At 45.5% G+C, this 23693-nt stretch overlaps 1 protein-coding gene and 1 pseudogene across 1 annotated transcript in view; both read left to right on the top strand.

Moving 5' to 3' along the window:
- The first annotated feature begins 2431 nt into the window (after window positions 1-2431).
- The window catches only part of SLC17A9 (solute carrier family 17 member 9), a 34363-nt gene continuing 13101 nt past the window's right edge, over window positions 2432-23693 (top strand). The window contains exons 1-9 of the mRNA XM_040436532.1: window positions 2432-2816; window positions 12560-12757; window positions 13260-13399; window positions 13821-13920; window positions 14027-14157; window positions 14981-15077; window positions 18561-18657; window positions 18974-19061; window positions 20989-21023. Of these exons, the coding sequence (XP_040292466.1) occupies window positions 2689-2816; window positions 12560-12757; window positions 13260-13399; window positions 13821-13920; window positions 14027-14157; window positions 14981-15077; window positions 18561-18657; window positions 18974-19061; window positions 20989-21023 (1014 nt within the window). The 5' untranslated portion in view covers window positions 2432-2688. The remainder of the gene's footprint in view (window positions 2817-12559; window positions 12758-13259; window positions 13400-13820; window positions 13921-14026; window positions 14158-14980; window positions 15078-18560; window positions 18658-18973; window positions 19062-20988; window positions 21024-23693) is intronic.
- LOC121006658 lies at window positions 17443-17536 on the top strand (annotated as a pseudogene).

The raw sequence follows: 23693 nt of genomic DNA, 5'->3' as shown, positions 1-23693 counted from the left end.
TCCCTACATGCGGAAATGGGAGAATTGGTTGCAAAGGGAGATTCCTCCCAGAGACTTGGTGAACCATATGGAGAAGGGCACATTCTAGTTCCTCTTCCATAACATACAGGGAGATCCAATTGAAAATTCTAACGTTCTGGTATCATACACCAGACGTTTTACATGCTATGAACCCTGAGGTGCTCCCAAAAGAAAGCCTCTTTATTTCATATCTTCTGGTCCTGCCCAATTATAACACCATTTTGGATGCAGGTTCCGTGATTCATACAGGCCATTTTAGATACTCCTATTCCTAGAGATCCTCTGACACTAAGCGGTCGAGGTGCCAGGCTGCTCCTTCACATATTAACTGCTGCCAAATGTCTGATTGCCCTTTATTGGAGATGCTCTATGCCCCCTACGGGTTCTTACCTCTACACTCGGATACAATATATTACAACTCTGGAATATTCGGTTGCTCTTCAGCAGAACACGACGACCAAATTCTTGAAATGCTGGCAAGCATGGGACACTGGCAGGACTATGATATCCTTATAGACATGGAGAGACATAGTTTCATTTTACATACCTTTATTGTTATATTGTGCAATGTTACTCGAGTAGGTCCTTTTGTATTGGACCGCTACAATTATTATACACTGTTTGTGATTTAATATATTTTAAAACTCAATAAAATGTAAGTGGGGGGACTTGGCATGGCGACATTCCTCCGTTATTCCTCTTTTATATAAATACAGTGATCCCTCAAGATACAATGATCCCAGGATGCAATATTTTCAACATACCCTCTGTCTGTGCCAAGATGAACTGCTCCTCTGGACACCGGGCGTCTATTCCTGACTGTTATATGTAAGGACCTAGGACTATGTGACTTAGGGCTCATTCACACGACTGTGTGCTGGTCGTGCCCATATTGTGGCCTGCAAATCACTTGAAAGGGTCCGCAATCCCCGAAGATACGGAGTGGAAGGCCACGGAAGCACTATGGGGTGCTTCCATGGCATTTCGGTCCGTGCCTCAGCACCGTAAAAAAAAAAAAAATCTCTTTTTTTTTTGCGGTGTGGACGGATCGCGGACCCATTCAGGTCGAATGAGTCTTCATCCATCAGCGCAGGCCACACAGACTGTGCCTATGCATTGGGGACTGGAATTTGCGGTCCCCAATGCACGGCACAGGCAGCGCATGAGCCCTTATCTTGGGATAATATTCTGGGCCTTTGGAACCAATTACCAGTTTTCCATAGAGTTATCAAGTTACAATGGTAATCCTGGAACCAATTAATATTGTAACTTGAGGGACAAGGTAAAATAACATTCCCTTTGTCAATAGGTTGTGTTCCCAAGTTGTCAATTACTCGTAAAAATTCCAGGAGGAATAGCAGAGGAACAAAACAGCTCAGTGAAGCTTACTAACACAAGATGCGTATTATTTCATGGGGAATTAGTGTAACAGATTCTCTGTGAGAGGAGTTGTCTCAAAGATAATCCCTGTTCATCTGACCTGGGGAGTCTCCTCCTGTATTAAGCCTCATGCAGATGTCTGTGGAACACGGTCTGTGAGATACTGGACTGGCATTGGTTGCTATGACGCCGTGCGCTCCTGCAATGCCAGTCCGGTATCTCACGGACCGTGTTCCACGGACGTCTGCATGAGGCTTTAAGGTACAGATTTGTTGCAGAAATTTCTCCTACTGTCCCATTCCCTTCAAGAGGAATCTGTGTGCTAGCCACTAATACAATCCCATTCTGCTACGTGTGAATATACCCCTACACAGAACAGAGTGTACCCGCTCTGGCGGGCCAGCCTGTTCTGATTACATGGTCAGCCATTCACTTAAAAGAGGTTGCCCTCACGAGGAAAAAAAATTACTAATTCTATACAAATCGTCATAAAATGCATTTGCACAGAAATGTATTTAGTTACCGTGTCTGATACGTTTTTATTTTTTTTGGCCCGTATGCGGAAGCATTCACTCCAATGGTGCTGCAAAAAACGGAAAATGACTTTGTGTGCATTCCGTCTCCGTAAAATAGAACATGTCCTATTATTGTCCACATTACGGGGCCGGCTGTTCCGCTAAATACGGAATGCACACTGTATTTTCTGCGGATCCGTGTTTTGCGGAGCGCAAAATACATTCGGTCAGGTTCATGATCCCTAATAGGCATAATAACACTATAATTATTAAAAAATATGCAAGAGTATTCATTTCCTGGTTAGACTGGGTTAACCTGTTCCTGGTTAGACTGGGTTAACCTGTTCCTGGCTCTAAGCTGATGTGTGTCACTGACTCCTGCATGGGGAATGTAGTAAATGTCAGTGCGTGGCTTCCTGCCAGTGTATACTGCTGCTCCAGGAACAGGAAACCAGCACTGACAACGTGGAGAAAAGTTTCTCAGTGATGCAAAAAAAGAAAAAAAGAAAAAAAGAAAAGTCCCTCCCACTAGAAAAAGTTCCAGCTACAAATACACAGGATTGTTCATAGCTGCAGGGAGTCAATGCTCAGAACTTTAGAGAGTCAATGTAAGGAGTCAGGGCTGTGCTTAGTACTCAGTACTCGACAGTGATTTTGAGAGTTAATACGCTGTTCTGTATGGGTCAACAGCTTTAGCGAGTCAATGTGCAGCTTAATTTGCCATGCTTCTAGGTGCCAGTCTGGGTTAACGCAACATCTCCTCTTTTATTGAATGGCATCTGTTGTGGGCAAACATGCCCACAGAAGCGACTTGGTACGAGTGCTACAAGATGATCAGCTACAGACCCCTCAACATGTGGACCGGATGAAGAGAAACAGCGGAGACCCTTACTGGTCGAGGTCAGTAAACGGATGGCAGTGTGGAGCCCACAGAGCTTGCAATCTAATGAACTACGTGTTACGCTAGGGCTGCAGGGCGACATTTCATGGAACGTATTTAAATGATGTCGTGATGCGACAAAAATCCATCCGTCAGATTATTATTATTTTTTGCGACCGCCGTGCCGCAGCATGCAGCGACATTGGAATACATCACATGAAATGTTGTGCGACACATGTCTCTGTAGCCGTAGCCTTAGACTTTTGGCTTATACTACATAAATTGGGCACGGAGTCTGCCATACCTGTGAGTAGATACATAGGTGACCATGACACAGCGCAGTACAGTGGTCGTAGCTTCACATGTGTTTGCGTCGTTTTTCCATTTTATACTGTCTATTGTATGAGGATCTTCTTGGTAGCGGTGGCTGAGAGTTGTAGTTCCATGTTACATGGATGTTTACAGTGTGGCCCACATTTAATAATTGTTTTACGCCAGTTTTTGGCACCGAGCTCCATAAAGTCGCAATTTGTGAAAATAAAAACCCAAAAGATGCACAAATATCCAAATATTAAAAAAGAGAGGCTAAGGGTACTTTCACACTAGCGTTTTTCTTTTCCCGTATTGAGTTCCGTCCTAGGGGCTCTATACCGGAAAAGAACTGATCAGTTTTATCCTAATGCATTCTGAATGGAGAGCAATCTGTTCAGAATGTGTCAGGATGTCTTCAGTTCAGTCTTTTTGACTTTTCAGGACTGAGATAAAACCGCAGCATGCTACGGTTTTATCTCCGGCCCAAAAAACTGAACTCTTGCCTGAATTCCGGATCCGGCATTTTTGTCCATAGTAATGTATTAGTGCCGGATTCGGCATTCAAATTGCCACTTTGACGGATCCGGTATTCCAGTCTGCACATGCGCAGACCTTTTAAAAATGTGAAAAAAATAAATGCCGGATCCGTTTTGCCTGATGACACCGAAAAAAATGGATCCGGTATTGCAATGCATTTTTCAGACTGATCAGGATCCTGATCAGTCTGAAAAATGCCTGATCAGTCAGAAAAAATGACGTGCGTTTGCATACAGTTTGCCTGATCAGGCGGGCAGTTCAGGCAACGGAACTGCCTGCCGGAATCAAACAACCCAAGTGTGAAAGTGCCCTAAGGCGATATTGGCTGCGACTCCCGTCACACTACAGTCATGAGAAATCCAACTTGGCTCCCTCTTGGTGTGTGCCTTAGGAACTTGGAAAGCTGTGCAAACCGCATTTCAATCATTTAAAAAAGAGGATGCAGCAGAGCGGAGTTTGTCAAACGGAGCAGTTCTCATTTTGTAGCGTGCAAGAAGCGCCAGGTGTGTCAGATACAATTGAGAAGGCGGTGACAGGTGCAGGGGTACACCCTGATCCAGATTTACTAATCCTATGGATGGCGTAAGGTTAGATCAGGCGGGATGATGAATGTGATGCAGGGATGGACATTTTCCTCTGACTCTAGACCAACTATTGGAGACAGATTTTTATGCAGGAATTGCTCTGCAATTTTGGCGCAATGGAGCATAGTAAGCTCCGCCCCCTTTTCACAAAGCTCCACCAACTATCCACTAAGCCTTCCCTATGTCGATCATGTGTAGATACCCTAGATCTGTGATGGCTAACCTCCAGCTGTGGTAAAACTACAACTCCCAAGATGCACACTTGCTTGGCTATTCTCAGAACTCTTAGGCTAAGTTCACACGAACGTGTGTGATCTGTGGCCGTATTGCGGCCCGCAAATCGCGGGCCGCAATACACGGCCACAGTTCTGTGTGAATTCCGCATCACGGATGCGGACCTATTCACTTCAATGGGTCCGCTAATCCGGAATCGCGGAACGGCCGCACGGGACGGGACCCCTCGGAAGCACTACGGAGTGCCTCCATGGGGTTACGTCCCGTACTTCCGTTCCGCTAAAAGATAGAACAAGTCCTATCTTTTAGCGGAACGGCCGGATCGCGGACCCATTAAAGTGAATGGGTCCGCGATCCGATGCGGCTGACCTACGGCCGGCGATCGTGCATTGCGGCCCGCTATTTGCGGGCCGCAGCACAGGCACGGGTCACACACGTTCGTGTGAACCCGGCCTTACTTTACCTATTGGTTGGCTTACGCTGTGACTGAATTTTGTGTCAAAATGTTGATGCAAGTTTGACATAAAATATCACATTTTAGGTTGCACCCCTTCCCCACCAAGCCATTCCCCCTTGGTGCGCTAGGAACAATCAGCTTTTTTAAAACATAGGGGGAGATTTATCAAACTGGTGTCATGTAGAACTGGCTAAGTTGCCCATAGCAACCAATCAGATTGCATCTTTTATCCTTCACAGCTCCTTTGGAAAATGAAAGGTGGAATCTGATTGGTTGCTATGGGCAACTAAGCCAGTTCTACTTTACACCAGTTTGATAAATCTCCCCCATAGAGTCACGTTCCACAACCAGATGTTGATGCAATCACATTAGGAAATGTGATATGTTGTATCTGTAGCAGCAGAATCCAAATGCTACGAGCAGTAGAAATGAGTTTGTCATCTAGAACAACTTATGGCCATACCACAGTGCTTGTTTTTTCACACAGGACTGAAGATAAAACCTTTTGCACCATCTTTATAGCTTGTCCCAATGTTAAAGCAACCTCAAAGGGTTAAACGATGCATCCAGCTCTGCAGTATATCTATCTGGTACCAAATAAACCAATGCAAGCTGATTGTACAAGATAGGAAATCCTGGTGTGTTTTACTAGATGCCATCTTTACTGATCACAAAATGCTGTCATCGAGCAGCCGGTTAGACTCGTCTGGTAACTTTGGACTGGTAGACCAGGGCCGTCACCGCAGGATACAACAACATGCAATTATAGAACTTATCTAAACCGGTCCAAATTCTTTACTAATTGTTTTCTTTTTACCTACCAGACATCCCAACCTGCAAACACTCATTTCAGGGAGGTTTTCTTTTTTTTTCTTTCACAAACTTTTTATTACATTTTCCATACATATGCCGTATCTGCACACTTTGCTCTATGGTGTGGAGGACTGGGCTCATTACCCTGCCCCAAATTATCCTATTTATGTATATGATTAAAGGGATTCTGTCACCACCTATAAGCCCTGTGAGCTAAACATACGCTCATGTCCAGGGTAGCATTCTGATTTCTAAGGTGGCCTTATAAAAGCTATTTGTGGCTTTATTCTGCGGAAAAACTGGTTTTACTAACCTGTCAATCATTGAATTAAGGTGCCCAAGCAGGGGAGGTCTGTGTATGCATGGTGCCCGGCCGCACGCATCGCCGTTCGTGCCCAGTGCCGCCTCTCCCTCTCCCTCCCTCCCCCCGCTTTGAGATCCCGCGAGTGCTCACAGGCTCAGCCTGATGCGCCGTTGCGGACTGCTGGCATCGGCTTCTTCTTGCACTGTGCGCACGCGCCGAGAAGGGGACACTGCTACAGGTTGCCGGAAAGGTTTACTGCGAGTAAACTAGAGATGGGAAGTTCGGATCTTTTACATGAATCGGTTCATATGAATCAGTTCATTCAAATGAACCGATTCATGAATCGAATCTTCGGTTCATTCGCTGAGCTGACAAGAAGCAAGTGAACCGAAGCTTAGGTTGCGCAATGCGCCTGCGTGGATGCTTCCATTCACTTGCTGACTCGCTGAGTCGGCTCTTGGTCTGAGTCAGGAAGTTTATTCTTTAAAACCCTGTGTGTAATTATCTACCACACTGTAGGAAAAAAACAAGAATCCAGGGGGGTGAATTTAACACTGGGGTAAATAATATAATTAAAATGGAGGGTTAAATGTGTAAAATGTATTTTTTTTAAAATACATCTCTCTCAATAGTTATATAGCTACTGAATGAGACAGAAGAAGGGATGCCTTTAACATATATATCTCCTTGAGAAGCCAATTTGACCCTAAAGGGTTAATTCAACCTGCAATCTAAACTCTTTGTCCTGTTACTTCTCTTATCTCTCTGCTCTGCTATCAGTAAACCTTTCTGGGGATACATTGTCTCACATGTGGGTGTCAGGGAGCCGCTATCTAATAGCGGGAGACTCCCTGAACGTCCGGGAGACTTGAGATCCCTGTATTACTTGTGTATAGCAGATGGAGCTCAGTTTTCCTGATACAGAACATCAAATCCTCTGCATAGACTGAGTTATATGATTGAATTCTGCCTTTCAAGCTGCCACCACTAGAGGGAGCTTCCAGGCTACTGGTTTGTTATTGATATTAGCAAGTGACCCCTCATTCTCTAGATCGGTGGTGTCCAAGCTGTGGCTTGTGAGGAGCGAGTATTAGACATGGAAGACACAGAGGATTTGTCTTCCCTGTTCTTCTCACTTTTAGGCTTATTGCACGCGAACGTGTGCGCTCCGTGGCTATATTGCGGACCGCATTTGCGGATCCGCAAAATACACGGGCACCGTTCCGTGTGCATTCCGCATCACTGATGCGGACCCATTTACTTCAATGGGTCTGAAAATCCAGAGATGCGGAACGGAAGCACGGGACGGAAGCACTACGGAGTGCTTCCGTGGGGTTTCGTCCCGTACTTCCATTCCGCAAAAAGATAGAACATGTCCTATCTTTTTGTGGAACGGCCGGATCGCGGACCCGTTAAAGTGAATGGGTCCGCGATCCGCTGCTGCTGCCCCACGGTGGGTGTTCGTGCATTGCGGCCCACACACGTTCGTGTGCAAGAGGCCCTAGGTTGTGCTTATACATAGCGGCTGCGGAGTGACTATCAGCTGGGCGCAAAACTGCAGCAGTTTACTAAGAAGTGCCACAGTTTCTCAGCAACAGGATGTGCTTCACCTCGATCTATCCCTCTATCTATCCCTTTATCTATCTATCCCTCTATCTATCTATCCCTCTATCTATCTATCTATCTATCTATCTATCTATCTATCTATCTATCTATCTATCTATCCCTCTATCTATCTATCCCTCTATCTATCTATCCCTCTATCTATCTATCCCTCTATCTATCTATCCCTCTATCTATCTATCCCTCTATCTATCTATCCCTCTATCTATCTATCCCTCTATCTATCTATCCCTCTATCTATCTATCCCTCTATCTATCTATCCCTCTATCTATCTATCCCTCTATCTATCTATCCCTCTATCTATCTATCCCTCTATCTATCTATCCCTCTATCTATCTATCCCTCTATCTATCTATCCCTCTATCTATCTATCCCTCTATCTATCTATCCCTCTATCCCTCTATCCCTCTATCCCTCTATCCCTCTATCCCTCTATCCCTCTATCCCTCTATCCCTCTATCCCTCTATCCCTCTATCCCTCTATCCCTCTATCCCTCTATCCCTCTATCCCTCTATCCCTCTATCCCTCTATCCCTCTATCCCTCTATCCCTCTATCCCTCTATCCCTCCCTCTCTAGGAAGGTTGAAGTGTGGATAGCAGCAATCCTATGTAGACCAGGTGCTAAACCCCAGGCAAAATCTCAGACTGGAGATCCTCAGGCCTCATTCACATTTCCGTTTTTCACTTTTTTTTTCCATCTGTTCACATTTCAGTATTTTTTTTCCCTTTTTTATTTATTTTTAAATCATGGGGACATGCACTACTTTGATCCGTGATGTGGACCAAGCACGCCAATTAAAGTCTATGGGATACACACCCGTGTTTGTCCGTCTTGCGTCTGTTTTTCAGTGAAGACTGATAGTAGATTCTTTGGAAATTAATTTTCAGCTGAGCAACATCAGTGAATTATGGATGACACACGGATGGTAAAAACGGACACGCAGACCAACCACGGATTCTTCACGGATGAAACGTACGCTTTTTTTTTCACTGACGTGACACTGAAATGTGAACGAGGTCTCAATGTAGTATAAGTAGAAGGACAGACCACACTCTGGATAATATGAAATAAGTGGATCCCTTTTATCTATCTATCTATTTTAGGTAATTTCTTTTTAAACAGGTTCTCTGCTTTTCCTAGCCTCAGGTTAGGTCATGATGACCAGTGATGGCCGGTTCGCAGTGTTCGCCGACGAACACATTCGATCTGCCATCTTTATTCCCAAGCCCGGCGATGCAGAGGTAAGTACTTACCTGTGCCTGCGCCGCGAGCCGGTCTGAAACACATGCGGTCACCGGGAGCAGGCAGTTCCGAGAACAGCCCGATAAAGGCTGTTCTCGGAACTGCCGGTGACCGCATGTGTTTCAGAGCGGCTCGCGGCGCAGGCACAGGTAAGTACTTACCTCTGCATCGCCGGGCTTGGGAATAAAGATGGCAGATCGCATGTGTTCGTCGGCGAACACTGCGAACTGGCCGTCACTGATGATGAATATCAGTTGAATGGGGCCTGACTGCCAGCACCCCCTCCGATCAGCTGTATGATGAGATCACAGCCTTGGTATAAGCACTGCATTCCCTTCAGACAGCTGATGCCAGGGGTGCTGGCAGTCCTGAGGATAGGTCATCAATATAGGAAAAGCGGAGAACCCCTTTAAGTAATTCTCTATGGTCACGCTTGTTATGCTTTAACTTTTCCTGCCCTGGTGCTGAGATCAGCTGAGGGGTGGGGGACATTTCACTTTTTGCATTCCATTAGTTCCTGCTTTTACATTGTATCCTTATGCCTCATTTAGAGCATTCCTTCCCGATAATCGGACCCTCTGAAGGTGCCACAGATCCCCCAATGATTGAGCGAAACGATTGTGCGGACTAAACAGCCCTCCGCGGCCAAGAAACAATGCAGCTGTATGATGAGTGATAGCAGGAGCCATTGCTCGTCCTCATACTGTGGAGGTGATCGCTGCATGTAAATGTAGAGCTTCACCTCCACTAATGAGCAGCCGACTGTCAGGAAGGAACATAAAAGAAGAAAAAGGATAATAAGCCTCATTCACACGTCAGTGTTTGGTCAGTGATTTCCATCAGTGATTGTGAGACGAAACCAGGACTGGAGCCTCCACAGACATAAGGTATAAGGGAAAGATCTGCACCAGTTCTGTGTTTAGAGCCACAACTGGTTTTGGCTCAAAATCACTGATGGAAATCACTGACCGAACACTGACTGTGTGAATGAGGCGTAAAGGACAGATACAATTTCTCTTTTTTAAATTCACTCCTGATTCTGGCTTCCAAAACGGCATCAGGAAATCTGACTGGGTGGCCGCACTCTAAAGGCACCTGCACACGGGTGCAGGTTTGAAAACCGAAATTCTGCACAGATTCGATGCAGTTTTGCAGCAGATCTCATATATGGCAGGTCAATTTCTGCACAGAAAAAACCCCGCATGTACACGAGGTTTGTCTTATCTCATACACTTTGCTGGTTCTGTCTGTATTACGCTTGGTTTTTTTTCTGCATGAAAACCTGCACGGAAAAACTGCCCGTAATCTGCAACGTGTGCCTGTAGCCTAATGGATCAACACTTACATTTTCCCATCTGCTGCTTTAAAGGGGGTTGTCCGGGCGTTTTAATATTGATCCAACACCCAGCACCCCCGCCAATCAGCTGTCTGCTTGAGAAGGTACCAACGCTCCCGTGAGCGCCTCTGCCTTCTTGCAGCTTACCAAGCACTGCACTGCACATTGTATAGCGGCTGTGCTTGGTATCGCGCTCAATGGGGCTGAGCTGCCCCAAGGCCACGTCGCCGATGAACGTGACGTCATTGGCCTAGGAAAAGCTGTGAGAAGGCCGCAGGAGCACCTCTGCCTTCTCAAGCCATCTGGGGTCCTGGGTGTTGGACCCCCCACTGATCAGATACTGATGATCTATCCTGGGGTTAGTATTAACAACTGGGAAAACCATTTTAAATGAAGATCTGTGGCACCAAAGCTGTCTGCCACTCACTTCCCAGACTACTGAAGTAAGATCTACCAGACAGGAAATAAGTATCTGATTGGTGGGGGTCTGACCACTGGGACCTCCACCGATCCCTGAATGAATAGCGTGACTGTCCCTCATGCATGATGCTGAGACTGCTGAAGAGGAGCCAAGTACAGCACTTGGCCTTCTCTGGAAGTCCATGGAGATGAATGGAGTGACAGCTCTTAGGCCCCCACCAATCAGATACTTCTGGATTGGTGATAAATAGTTTTGGTGGTTAAACCCCTTTAAGACAGTCTCGTCAGGACAACCTCTCTCGATATGTCCTAATAGGGTATATAGTTGCCGTAAGAGAGGAGGGTCATCCGCCTAGGAACCCCCTCTATTAGCTAGAGGAAGTTAGCTGTCTTTTCTGCAGGTTTCAAAGCTAAAATCTCCTAGCTTTCCCTGCTTGTTCAGTGTCTTTATAGAACATGCTTCAGTGATTTGCCTTCTGGCCAGTGTTGTCTTTAGGAAAAATTCCTGTAATCTTCTTTGCCCACTTGGATGGATGAAATTGATATAAAATCATTTAACTTTCCAAGCATTTCCTGCTTTGTCAGCGTCTGCATGGAGTTTTTTTCCTAGTGATTTGCATTCTCGTAAACTGTAAGCCCTCGCGGGCAGGGCCCGCTCTCCTCCTGTACCAGTCTGTAACTCGTCTTGTTCATGCTTAGTGCAATTGTCTGTATTATGTATGTGCACCCCTTTTCATATGAAATGAATGGTGCTTAATAATAATAATAATAATAATTAATTTAAAAAAAAATCCTTATTTTTACTACTTTCTCCTACCTAAAGTGCACCATTTACTGGTGCACTTAAAACTCTGTTCGTGTACACCGCTGAGCTGTCAGCAGTGTACGGAGTACATTTTCTCAATGGGAAGCAGCAGCGCTGTGAGTATGCTCCGGAGCGCATATTGCTGTTCCTGCCCGTACTCCCTGGAGGATTACCAACTCTTGGCATAGCACATGGGTACCCTATACCCATGTACTATGCCTGGATTAGCTGAGCGGAGCGGGCTCCTGCCTCTGCCTGCGAAGCTAAGAGAACTGCATGTGAGCTCTGTTAGCATCGCGGAGCAGGCAGCAATATGCGCTCTTGCCCGTACTCACAGCGCTGCTGCGGCCCCCTTCATAAAGTGTCTACTGCCCGTACTCTGTACACTCCCGAGCTGTCAGCCGTGTACTGAGAACTGAGTTTTAAGCGCACAAGCTTTAGGTAGAAAAAAAAAGTAGTAATAATAGAAAATTCATTAATAGAGTGTATTAGAGCATTAGGGAGCACGTATTAAAAGTTTAAATAAAGGTTTAGTTACTCTTTAATATTGGGAAGCTCCATTTAAATCTGCAGTCTATAGATATCAATGGCTCATATTCTGGGGAGCGATAAACTCCAGTATTTGTCTGGTTTTATCTGCCTGTAAAGCCAGTGCTACCAGTTCATCTACAGAGAAACAGACACTAGAGAGTGCTGAGATTATATTCAGAGGGTTATGTTCAGCTGTTATCTCTGTTTCCTGGAAAGCTGGGTGACACTCCACTATGACCATTATTAGCCTCCTCAGGGCTTGTCACCCAACTTCCTCAGGTTCCACTCATGTTTCAATATCCTGCTGGACTTGCCATTCAGGAGTGTAGGAAAAGTGTGTAGTAATCCCTGTGGGAGCTGTAATATCATCCATATTGATTGTCACTCAGCTTTCCAAGGTGCAGATATGAGCCAAGAGGGCCACCCATATCCATAAACATGAACAACTTTATTGTACAAAATAGGTTGTCTGAAATGGAGAACCATTTTAAATCCACATGATCCGCTAGATTTCAGGACGTGTCTTATCACCAAAGTATTCTTATACAATCTCTTGTTGTAGGTTGGAGACCCGTGTCTGGACCGCAGCTCTTCTGATGGGAACATGCCTCCTCTACTGTGCCCGGGCCAGCATGCCAATTTGTGCGGTGTCAATGAGTGGGTTCTTTGGCTGGGACAAGCGGCAATCTGGAGTGGCCCTTGGCAGCTTCTTCTGGGGGTACTGTGTAACCCAGGTGTTAGGGGGACATCTGAGTGACAAGTGAGTTCATCAAGTATTCCATTGACTCGTATAAGGTGGCATAGAGCTCCCCCGTTTTAAGTTCTTAAAGTGAACCTGTGCTTTTAGTTGTCTTGGTGCCTTCAATGAGGGACTAGGTAGCTGAGACCTCCATAAACCTTGGTGCAGTGGGGCCTATGCTCCTGACAACCTATGGCTTTAGGCTTGATGGTTAAAGAGGACCTGTCCCCACTCCTGACATGTCTGTTTTAATAGCTACCTGCATACAATTCTGGAGCATCTAGTCTTATGCCTGTATGTTCTGCTATCCCTCTATTATTGCTACTAGAAGTGATGAATGCATTGCTAGCAGTCTGCAGTAAGGGTACAGAGGGGAGGGTGTACCTGCACAGTCTGAAAATGGATAGGGTCAGTCTGTGCAGGTACACACCTCACTCGCTTATCAAATTTTGTTTTACGGGGACGGTTACTTTAACATTTTAGTTAACCTGTGGTGTCTGATATGATTTTTTTTTATTTTTAGAGTGGGTGGAGAGAAGGTTATTCTCTTATCGGCTCTGTCCTGGGGCTTCATCACAGCAGTGACCCCTCTGGCTGCCCACATGACCAGAGACCCCCTCCTCTTGATCAGTCTTCTACGCTTTCTAATGGGACTTCTGCAAGGTAATCCTCGGGGGCATGTTTTCCGAAATGTAAATTTAATCCCCAATCTTGTAAATCAAGCCGTATTGCAATGGATCCCAAGATTGTATCCTTATCAAGTGACCAGGGGAAGTTAGGTCATCAGCTGACCTCTTCCTGCAATGTGTCACGTGACTCCTTTCACTTATACTTATTGGTTGAGAGGACAGGGGAGGGGCTTATGTGACAAGCTGTATTCTACCCCGCTATAACTGGCTTTTACAGGGTGTATAGTAAGTTCAATGATGTCATCTAGTTCACTGTCCTTAAAGCATATGCAACATGTAGCAAATTAAGTGTCCTATTTCTGGGGGCACTTTCCCTTTAAATGCCATCATGTCTGATGACCGTATGGCTGTTATTGTTTTCTCTGTTAACTCTTTGCTTTCTCTTTCTACCTAAGGCGTCCACTTTCCTGCTCTGGCAAGTCTATTTTCTCAGAGGGTTCGGGATAATGAGCGAGCGTTCACCTGCAGCGCTGTGGGCTGTGGTTCCCAGCTTGGGTATGTGCCAGTGACACACTACAAATACAGCCCGTGAGGCTCTGTATAATGATCTGCTTGCACTGAGTCAGGAGCTAAACCCTGGGCTTCCATGTTCTTGTTTCAGGACACTGTTGATCGGTGGGGTCGGCTCGGTGTTGTTGGAGTGGTACGGCTGGGAATCTGTTTTCTATTTTGCTGGGTTTCTCACCTTAAGCTGGGGATATTGTCTGAGTACCTATCTACTAAAGGAAAGAGGTAAATTGGGGAACTCCACCCAGAAATAGAAAATGAATTGTGTATGAGATTTGCCAAAGGAGACCCCTCCAGGTTTAGCCTACAGCTGTTCTCCATTAGTAGTGTTGGTAATGGAGTTGTCAGGTCATGGCTCTTCTCCCAGTGAAGAGGCGACAAACACTATAGGGGCCATTTACGTTCATAATATAGGCGTATTTCTGGCGCAGATTGCAGCACAAAGGTTATTTGCACCACAATCTGCGACTTTTCCCCGTTCACTGCAGGTCTGAAAAAGTGGGCGGGGAAGGGGATGGGCTGGCAGACCCGTCTCATTCATCATTTTCTATGTCTTATTTCGGCGTACAAAATGGTCTAAATGTATGCCAGCAAGGAAGCTGGCTTACATTTAGACTGGCGCTGGATGCGCCAAATTTATGTAGAGGCCGGCGGATCCAGAGCAGGGGCTTATTAAGACCGGCGTCTAAACCGCCGATCTTAATAAATGACTCAGGAATTTGGACTCTTCAGAGGGTCAACTACATAGTCAACACAAAGCATTAAAAGACCCCAGCCATTTGTGCCCCTGAAATTACTACTTAAAGGGGACAAGCAGTGTGAACATTAGTGAGGATGTCCTCTCACTTCAGAAGTAATATTGCCTACTGCAAATAATAACCAGACCCCAACTCATTTCCATACCAAAATCATCTTTACATAGGGAAACCCACAGAGCCCCTAGGTGGGGCTGCAATGTTCACCAACATCTCAAGCCATGTTTATTTTTTTACCTGATATTCTTAAAATGTATTGAGGGTCCTATTATAACCCACTGTGTCTTTCCTAGAGAGAATTCTCACTTTTGAAGAGCTGGGGAAGGGTTTCTCATTGTCTGCGCAAACCAGCGTGCCCTGGAGACGCTTATTTAAAAAGGCACCTGTTTGGTAAGTGGCTCTTCTATGTGTCTGTTTACCCTGGGTATGTGCAGTCATCAGGCGGGGCACGGCCAGGGGTCCCTTAACGTAAATGTTTTCGTGACGCCAGTTGTAATGAAGCAACAAGAGTCCCTTAAAGAAATATTGTTGGTGGTACCCAGGTGTAGGAATGCCAAAGTGGTGTAGGGTGGCCTACAATGTCCCTTTAAGTGTACTTGTGCATGTGTCACGGTCAGGGCAGTCTTTAAGGCTACTTTCACACTAGCGTTCGGGGCTCCGCTTGTGAGTTCCGTTTGAAGGCTCTCACAAGCGGCCCCGAACGGATCCGTCCAGTCCTAATGCATTCTGAGTGGAGGCGGATCCGCTCAGAATGCATCAGTCTGGCAGCGTTTGTCCTCCGCTCCGCTCAGCAGACGGACACCTGAACGCTGCTTGCAGCGTTCGGGTGTCCGCCTGGCCGTGCGGAGGCGAACGGATCCGTCCAGACTTACAATGTAAGTCAATGGGGACGGATCCGTTTGAAGTTGACACAGTATGGCTCAATTTTCAAACGGATCCGTCCCCCATTGACTTTCAATGTAAAGTCTGAACGGATCCGTTTGCATTATCATGAACAAAAAAAAAAAAAAAAAAAAAAAATTTATTCACTAAGTAGCAGGACATGTAGGGCATACATGGGGGATGTCCCTGCACTTACTATTATTTCTGGGCGCCACGCCGCTGTGTCCCCCGGTACATTCTTCCATGCTGTATGCTAAGTAACAGCATCGGAACACCAGGGAGGAGACATCAGCTTTTCTCTGTGGGCGTTCCTTCTCCCTGGCTGTAGCGCTGTCCAATCACAGCGCAGAATGTCCCAGCCAGGGAGAAGGTGAGTTTTTTTTCTCCATGGCTGGGACCTTCTGTGCGACGATTGGACAGCGCTACAGCCAGGGAGAAGGAACGCCTAGGGAGAGAAGCTGATGTCTCCTCCCTGGTGTTCCGATGCTGTTATTTAGCATACAACGCGGGAGAATGTAACGGGGGCCACAGCGGCGCAACGGAGCAGCGCCCAGAAATAATAGTAAGTGCAGGGACATCCCCCATGTATGCCCTACATGTCCTGCTACTTAGTTAATAAAGTATGGACCCATGCAAGGTCCTCCAGTGGCCAGCAGGGCTCAAGAGGCAGTTGCCTTGGGCCCCCCAGGAACAACTGAGCCTGGGGCAGCTGCCCCTTTTGCCCCACGTTAAAGACGGCCCTGGTCACGGTGCTCCTACCTGGATACACTGGACCCCAGGCGTTGCCTTCCGAAAGCAGAAAAAAAGGGTAGTAGTAGTAGTAGTAGGGGATGAAGAAATGATTGAGTCCAGACCTTGTGATGAAGTTTAATAACAGCTTTACTTGAATAAACGTTTCTCCAACAGTTTCAGGCTTTGTCATGGTTCCCAGCAGGCTTTAGCAATAACTCTGGCAGGCAAACAAACTCAACTCTGCTACATCAGTTGCTCTCTGGCTCTGCTGTGTTGACAGGCTGACTGAATAACTTTGCTTTAGCTGTCTGCTGCAACTTCTCTCTTTTGTAGTCTGACTCTAGCTTAATCCAGGGAACTTTTCCTCCTGGTTCAGAAGCTCCAAGCTGTGGCCTCCACATCCAGCAGAGCTGAAGGTGTTCTGGCTGGCTTAGGGAAGGCACCCCCAGCAGGGACATGCACCTGCTGCACACCCTCCCTTGTCAGGGGGCAAACTGCAACTGACTCTAACTAACTAGTCTCCTCCCTTCCTTAGAGAGAGGGTTAGAATGGCAAGAAGGGTTCCATTCTCTTTAACTGTAGCTCTGCCATGCTTGCTGCCACCTTCTGGTGAACCAGGTAAAATACATGAACAAGAAATAAATATGCACAGTGTACAGGACCTGAAATAAATGCATAAGATGACACTATATTAACCCATAGGAGACAGTAGCGGGGTGCAGAAGTGGTAATGCCACTCTGGGGAGTTACATATGCAAAGAGGTATCTCCCAGAATATGAGAACAGTCTCTTTGCGTATTAGGTATTTCCCCATGAAGCATTGCCACTAAGTCTTTGTAAACATTTGGTCTCCTTAAGGAGAGCCATTACCTCCTATGCTGTGTACAAGCCTTCTCTTTCAGCCAGCCAGAATGCAACTCCGTACTGATGAGGTGCAAACACCCCAAAACACCTCTCTGCAGATGGATATTTAGTTTGGCTATTTTGCATATTATTTTCCCATGAAGCATTGCCAGTAAGTCTCCATACACAACTTGTCTGCTTAAGGAGAGCAAGCACCACCTAACCCCTGAGTAGATATTGTAGAATTGATGAATTATGCCATATCTTTAAGGGTCCTTTTAGGAGTATCATGGAGTGTTCTCGGCCTTTTGGCTAAGATCAAGTGTAGTATCTGTTCTTCAGTCCTGTAGAGCTACGCTCCAGGCTGTACTCCTTTCCATGGCTAGCCATGGTTGTCGAGCGGAACGGAAAACCACACAGCAACCCTGGGTGGCGGAGCATAGGTGTTGGATCGAGTACCCATGTGAAGTCACCTTTGAGCTCTGCTGGATTGACGTCATTTAGGTCGAGTTGTGTTGAAAGCCCAAAGTGCGAGTGCCCCAGGGGTGGTGCCCTGGGGTGCCGGAACTCACGGGGGGGGGGGGGGGGGGGGAACCCACTGAGAGATGGCACATTGCACAGCACTTTCTTTCTCACAATTTTAGCACACACCTCTATTTGCTCAGCTCCGGCCTTGAAGATACGAGGAATTTTTATAATTCCGGCCGAATGTCCGGGCCGTAATGGCAAACATTTCACTTATTTTTTTTTTTATGTCACCGTGTGTTACACGTTGTGTGTTCACTAGGATTTTCAAGGGTTGCGGCGCCCTAACGGGTACCCCCTCCTTGAGGTCTAGGGGGAATGTGTGTGGCCATATTGGTTCCTCACCCCCCTGCCAAACCCCTTGGGCTCTCCCTCCGGGGAGAGTCCAGACCTTGTTGAAGCTCCTGGCTGACGCCTTGGGTGGCATCCTAGGCGAAAGCCGGGAGCATAGATGGGCGTACCCTTGGGCGTACACTTGTCTCAGTCCCTTGCAGGAGCTTATCGGCCCCGGAGGGATTGGGAATGGTTTGTGGGAGCTCTTCTCTTCGGAGAGGGCCTGCGATAGACCGCGACCTAGTGTGGCACGCTGCACGATTTTGTTGCACGAGGTGAGAGCACGACTTTGGGCTTTCGCAAAAAAATAAAATAAATTGAGTGTTCTCGGCCTTTAGGCACAGCTAAGTCCCATTCAAGGGGGCTGCGAGGAGGCCGTGGTGCTCATCTGAGCTCTGGTGAGTGCCACGGCTTCCTCAAACAACTGATCAGCGGAGTTGCCAGGAGTCGGACCCCAACTGATTTCATATAAATACCTAACATTAGGCCATCAATATGAAAATACTGGAAAACCCCTTTAAATCTTGTATCCAGCCATATCTTTATGTGTAATTTTAGGGCAGTGATTATCGCCCAGCTCAGTGTGGCCAGCACCTCATTTACTCTGTTTTCGTGGGTTCCAACATTCTTCAAGGAGCGGTTCCCGGACGCCAAGGTGAGAGCCATGTGACCCAAAAGACTTGTCATGCTAGCGATGTGTTCATATGACTGTCCTGTGCCACCTACTGGTATAGTATGGAAACTGCAGGGTAAAATTTTTGTCCATAGAAGCGAATGGGTACTAAGAATGCAACTCAAAAGTTATGCAATTTTTTCCATTTACCTCTATTAAAAGTGAGACAAGTTGCATTATGCAATACCATCAGCAAAGTTGTCACTGAGCATGAGAAGGCTGACGTCTACCACTGGCCTTGTTTCTCCATTCTCAAACATCGGATCTTTATATTCTTGACCAACTTCTTATATTCCAGGGTTGGGTATTTAATGTTGTACCATGGCTTGTCGCCATCCCATCGGCTATTTTCAGTGGGCTCTTGTCTGACTACCTCATCACACAAGGTAAGGAAGAGCCCAGAAGACCAAAAAAGGGAAAAGTGACCAATGTATGGCCAAATTTAAGGCATATAGGAGTCTTCCTGACCATTTTAGACACAATTATTATGAATACTTGCTTGATCGGCAGAGAGAAGGGACATCAGGGAGACTCCAAAAATGGGACCAAAAAGTGGTGCAATTTTTTTCATTGTGTCCTGCCTATTTAAATAGAACCAACCATACTTACCAATACTGTTGTTGGTAACTCTAGGGCATGTAAGTATGTAAAATATAAGAAAAAGAACTGGATCGCACAGCCTCAATACCATGCTTCTATCTAACTGCTTCTCAGCATAATTAACATCGCTTCTCGCTTCTATGGTATCAGCACTCCTCCCCATTCGACCCAGGTGCTTTCAATTAGCAGGAGTCTGCATAATGCTCCATTCACACGTCCGCAATTCTGTTCCGCATTTTGCGGACCCATTCATTTCTATGGGGCCGCACTATGTGCTGCACGGTTCCGGAATTGCGGATGCGCAATTCCGTTCCCGAAAAAAAATAGAACATGTCCTATTCTTGTCCGCAATTGCGGACAAGATTAGGCATTTTCTATTAAGTGACGGCGATGTGCGGTCTGCAAAATGCGGAACGCACATTGCCGGTGTCTGTGTTTTGCGGATCCGTGGATCGGCAAAACACACACGGACGTGTGAATAGACCCTAAGGGTATAAATTCCTACCTCTCAGTTGGAGTTCCTGAGAGTATGTGATAAGCTGAGTTCCACACCTGTTCACATGGTGCAGTACTGCATGGCGGCCATTGTTGCTTTGGTGCTGGTCTGGTGGGTTGGTAGGGCTTTGCCAGACAGCGGGGGCGCTGTTTGACTGCTGGGTCCTGCTGCCTGCTGGGGCGGTGCTGCAGCATTGGTGGTCACCGTGCAGCGCTGCGCCAAATTTAGAATAGGGTCCCATTCAAAGAGGCAACCTTGTCGTGGTGAGAGGGCCTATGCTTTTTGATCAAATTGTATACTAATGAATCACGTACAGCATGCAGCATAGGGATAGGTATACGATAAATTGCGCTGAGAAGCGATGTAAATTATGCTGAGAAGCAGTTAGATAAAAGCATAGTACTGAGGATGTGCGATCTAGTTTTTTCTTATATTTTACATCTAGGGCATGTAAGCCCCGACCTGTGGAATGCCCACCTAAGGGCAGGGCTTATAAAAGCCTCACCCATTTTGGGCTAGAATAGTCCCAATCTGCCAGGACTGTCTCTGAGAATTAGTGACAGTCCCTCCCCTGCAAATTTGGGACTGTTGACAACTATCCACAACCTCGAGCATTTCAATTACAAATAGGAGATGTGACCCCCTGCAGCACACCCCAAAACTGATACAGACCATACTATAGACCTCCTTAATAAAGATAGACCCCAACACAACCCTTTATACAGACACCAGACACCCCCATTAGTATGTGCTGGCATACATGATACGAAGCAGCCATTTAGATTTTCTTCTGATTGATACCTGAAGAAGGGGTCAGTTTGCGTTGATGTCACCCTAAATAAAATATTTGTGGATATCCTGCTTTTTCAACCACTACAATCAGCAGTGCCTATTGGAATGCTCTGCAGTTTCTTCCTGTGCACTGACAAGAAAGTCAGTGCGGGGACAACTGCCTGCTGATGGTTTCCTTCTGGACATTAAATAATTTTTGTTCATTTACCTCATGGAAAATGTTTTATAATTTGATCAGTCAGCCATAGAGATGATCTAATAAAATACAGTGAAAAAAATGGAAAACATTTGTCATGTCCACTAGATGGCGATGTTGTTATTGCAGTTTATGATGGTCTTCCTTGTGCTGCCCGATTAGTGGGGGATTTCTTGCTTACATTATTTACCTCCTTAATGATTGTGGAAATATTTCTATCTCTTTCCAGGTTATAAAACTATCTGGGTCCGGAAGCTCATGCAGGTAACGACTCTCTGGCATTTTTTTGTCTCTTCTGCGGAAAGACTATGCTCGTCAGATTCAGCAGAGCTGAATGCAGCGTTTATCAAGTGAAGCAGGTCTGTGCAGGATGCAGTTTTGCACACGACATTACCAGAGTTGCCAACCGTCCAGAAATTTCTGGACAGTCCATAAAAATGGCAAACTTTTTTCGTGCATCCGTGAAAAAAAAAAAGATGGATCCATGATTTTATTAAATTTTTTTAGGCTGGTGGTAGTTGACTAGATTATTTTGGTGGTAATTACTAAGGTTGAACGAATCGAAGTTGACAAAGTAGGATTTGATCTGAATTTCAGGAAAAAATTGATTTAGTTACGAATCCGAATTTCCTGTTGTATTTTTTATTTTTTATTTCTGCTGAACATGTTACAAAGTGATAGTAAGAAGCCCGGGAACAAGGGATCACCCATAATGCCGTAAAGCTAGCCAATCAGCAGATGGCCAACCCCTGTGATGTCAAAGCCATATAAAAAGCCGCCTCATGCCCGGTCTCCACCATTTTCCAGTGAACTTAGTGCAGGGAGAGAAGGGACAGGCGCTAGGGACAGTGATTTAAAAAGAGCCTTTATTTGTAAAAATTTTAGTTTGGAACAGTTCGGGGACAGCGCAGGGAAAGTATAGGGAGATAATAGGAAGACTTTATCCACACTATAGGGAGAGCATAAGGAGAGTACAGGGGCTAATAGAACAGTGTCCCCTTTGGTTAATAGATGAGCATTTCTATTACACCTTGATGCACTAATTGGGTGAAAAAGCTGTTTAATACTACTGCTGTTGTGGTGTCCACATTGTTTTATACATAGGTAATACTATAACGCCTTGATTCTGTAACTGGGGTGCAATAGCGCTCTAAATATTTTTTCACGTATTTGGTTTTACACCTTGTGTTATAGATAAGTAATTCCATTAGGCCTTGATTCTGTAATTGGGGTGAAATAGCATTCTGATACTACTGATTTTGGGGTGTCCACAATGTTTTATATATAACATAAGTAACTCCATCAGGCCATGATTCTGTAATTTGGGTGAAATAGCACTCTATTTTTTCACTTTGTTCTACTCACCTTGTCCCGTTCCTGAATCTCACAGTGCTCTCTCCCCTGCAGGCACAGATCGCTCTGCAGCACGGTGTTGGCGGATGCAGATTTCTGGGCTGCAGGCTCCGCCAACACATGCTGGCAGCGCGATCTGTGTCTGCAGGCTGAATGGTGGAGCGGGAAGAAGTCTTCCTGCTTCACCATTCTGTGCGCCGCCGGCCTGAAGGAGGAGAGGAACGTGGGGAACAGAGAGGTGAGTGACAGGACCGCAGCTGCCAGCACTCCAGCAATGAGCGCTTTCAATCTGTATTGATGGCTTTCATTGCTTCTGGCACCCTTCTGAGAGCCGTCACCCCGGGCAGACCGCCCCACCCCCTTAGTACGCCACTGGTCACGCCTAATAGTATTGTTTCAGCCTATAACAGAAAAAAAAATATTTTCAAGCATATGTTATGGGCTAATATGTTGTTTTTATGCCAAAGGTGTGCCAAATAAAAGAAATTTAGTATTATCCTGGATGTGCATTCTGGTGTGTACAAATTTACATATGGCATGAGGCCCGGAGACTGGTTCGTCCAGTACTTGGTGATGTAACACCAGTCTGAGCTTGGGACATCTATGTTGTTTCATTGTCATTTATCATTTTGCTGTCCTGTGTGTGTCACATGCCGAGGTTGTTGGGTTTGGTGCAGTAGTGTTAACCCCTTAGGGACCGGGCTAATTTTCACCTTAAGGACCAGGCCATTTTTTGCAACTCTGACCAGTGTCACTTTATGTGCTGATAGCTTTAAAACGCTTTGACTTATCCAGGCCATTCTGAGATTGTTTTTTCATCACATATTGTACTTCATGACACTGGTAAAATGGAGTAAAAAAAAAATCATTTTTATTTATAAAAAAAATACCAAATTTACCAAAAACGTGGAAAAATTAGCAAATTTCCAAGTTTCAATTTCTCTACTTCTATAATACATAGTAATACCTACAAAAATAGTTATTACTTTATATTCCCCATATGTCTACTTCATGTTTGGATCATTTTGGGAATGACATTTTATTTTTTGGAGATGTTACAAGGCTTAGAAGTTTAGAAGCAAAAACACACTTTTTAAGGACCAGTTCAGGTCTGAAGTCACTTTGCGAGGCTTACATAATAGAAACCACCCAAAAATGACCCCATTCTAGAAACTACACCCCTCAAGGTATTCAAAACTGATTTTGCAAACTTTGTTCACCCTTTAGGTGTTCCACAAGAATTAATGGAAAATAGAGATAAAATAGAAAAATGTCACTTTTTTTGGCAGATTTTCCATTTTAATATTTTTTTTTTCCAGTTACAAAGCAAGGGTTAACAGTCAAACAAAACTCAATGGGCCAAATTTATCATTACTCTGACAGCTCACTCCACTTTCACATGTGGCTAAAGTCAGTTTCAGCCAAGTCAGATTTATGATTGGCCCTTTAAGACTGTAATAAATGTGGTTTGACGGTAGTAGTTTATCTGTCAGTAAACAGCTTTACAAAAGTCGCACGTCCTTATGAAAAAGTCGCATGTTCTATTAAAAAGTCTCATAAGATAAGCATGGTCCTCACTGG

Source organism: Bufo bufo, chromosome 6 (assembly GCF_905171765.1).
Source record: "Bufo bufo chromosome 6, aBufBuf1.1, whole genome shotgun sequence".
NCBI classification, from domain to species: Eukaryota; Metazoa; Chordata; class Amphibia; order Anura; family Bufonidae; genus Bufo; species Bufo bufo.
Note: the sequence above shows the minus strand (reverse complement) of the source record. Positions and strands in the feature narration are given on the sequence as shown.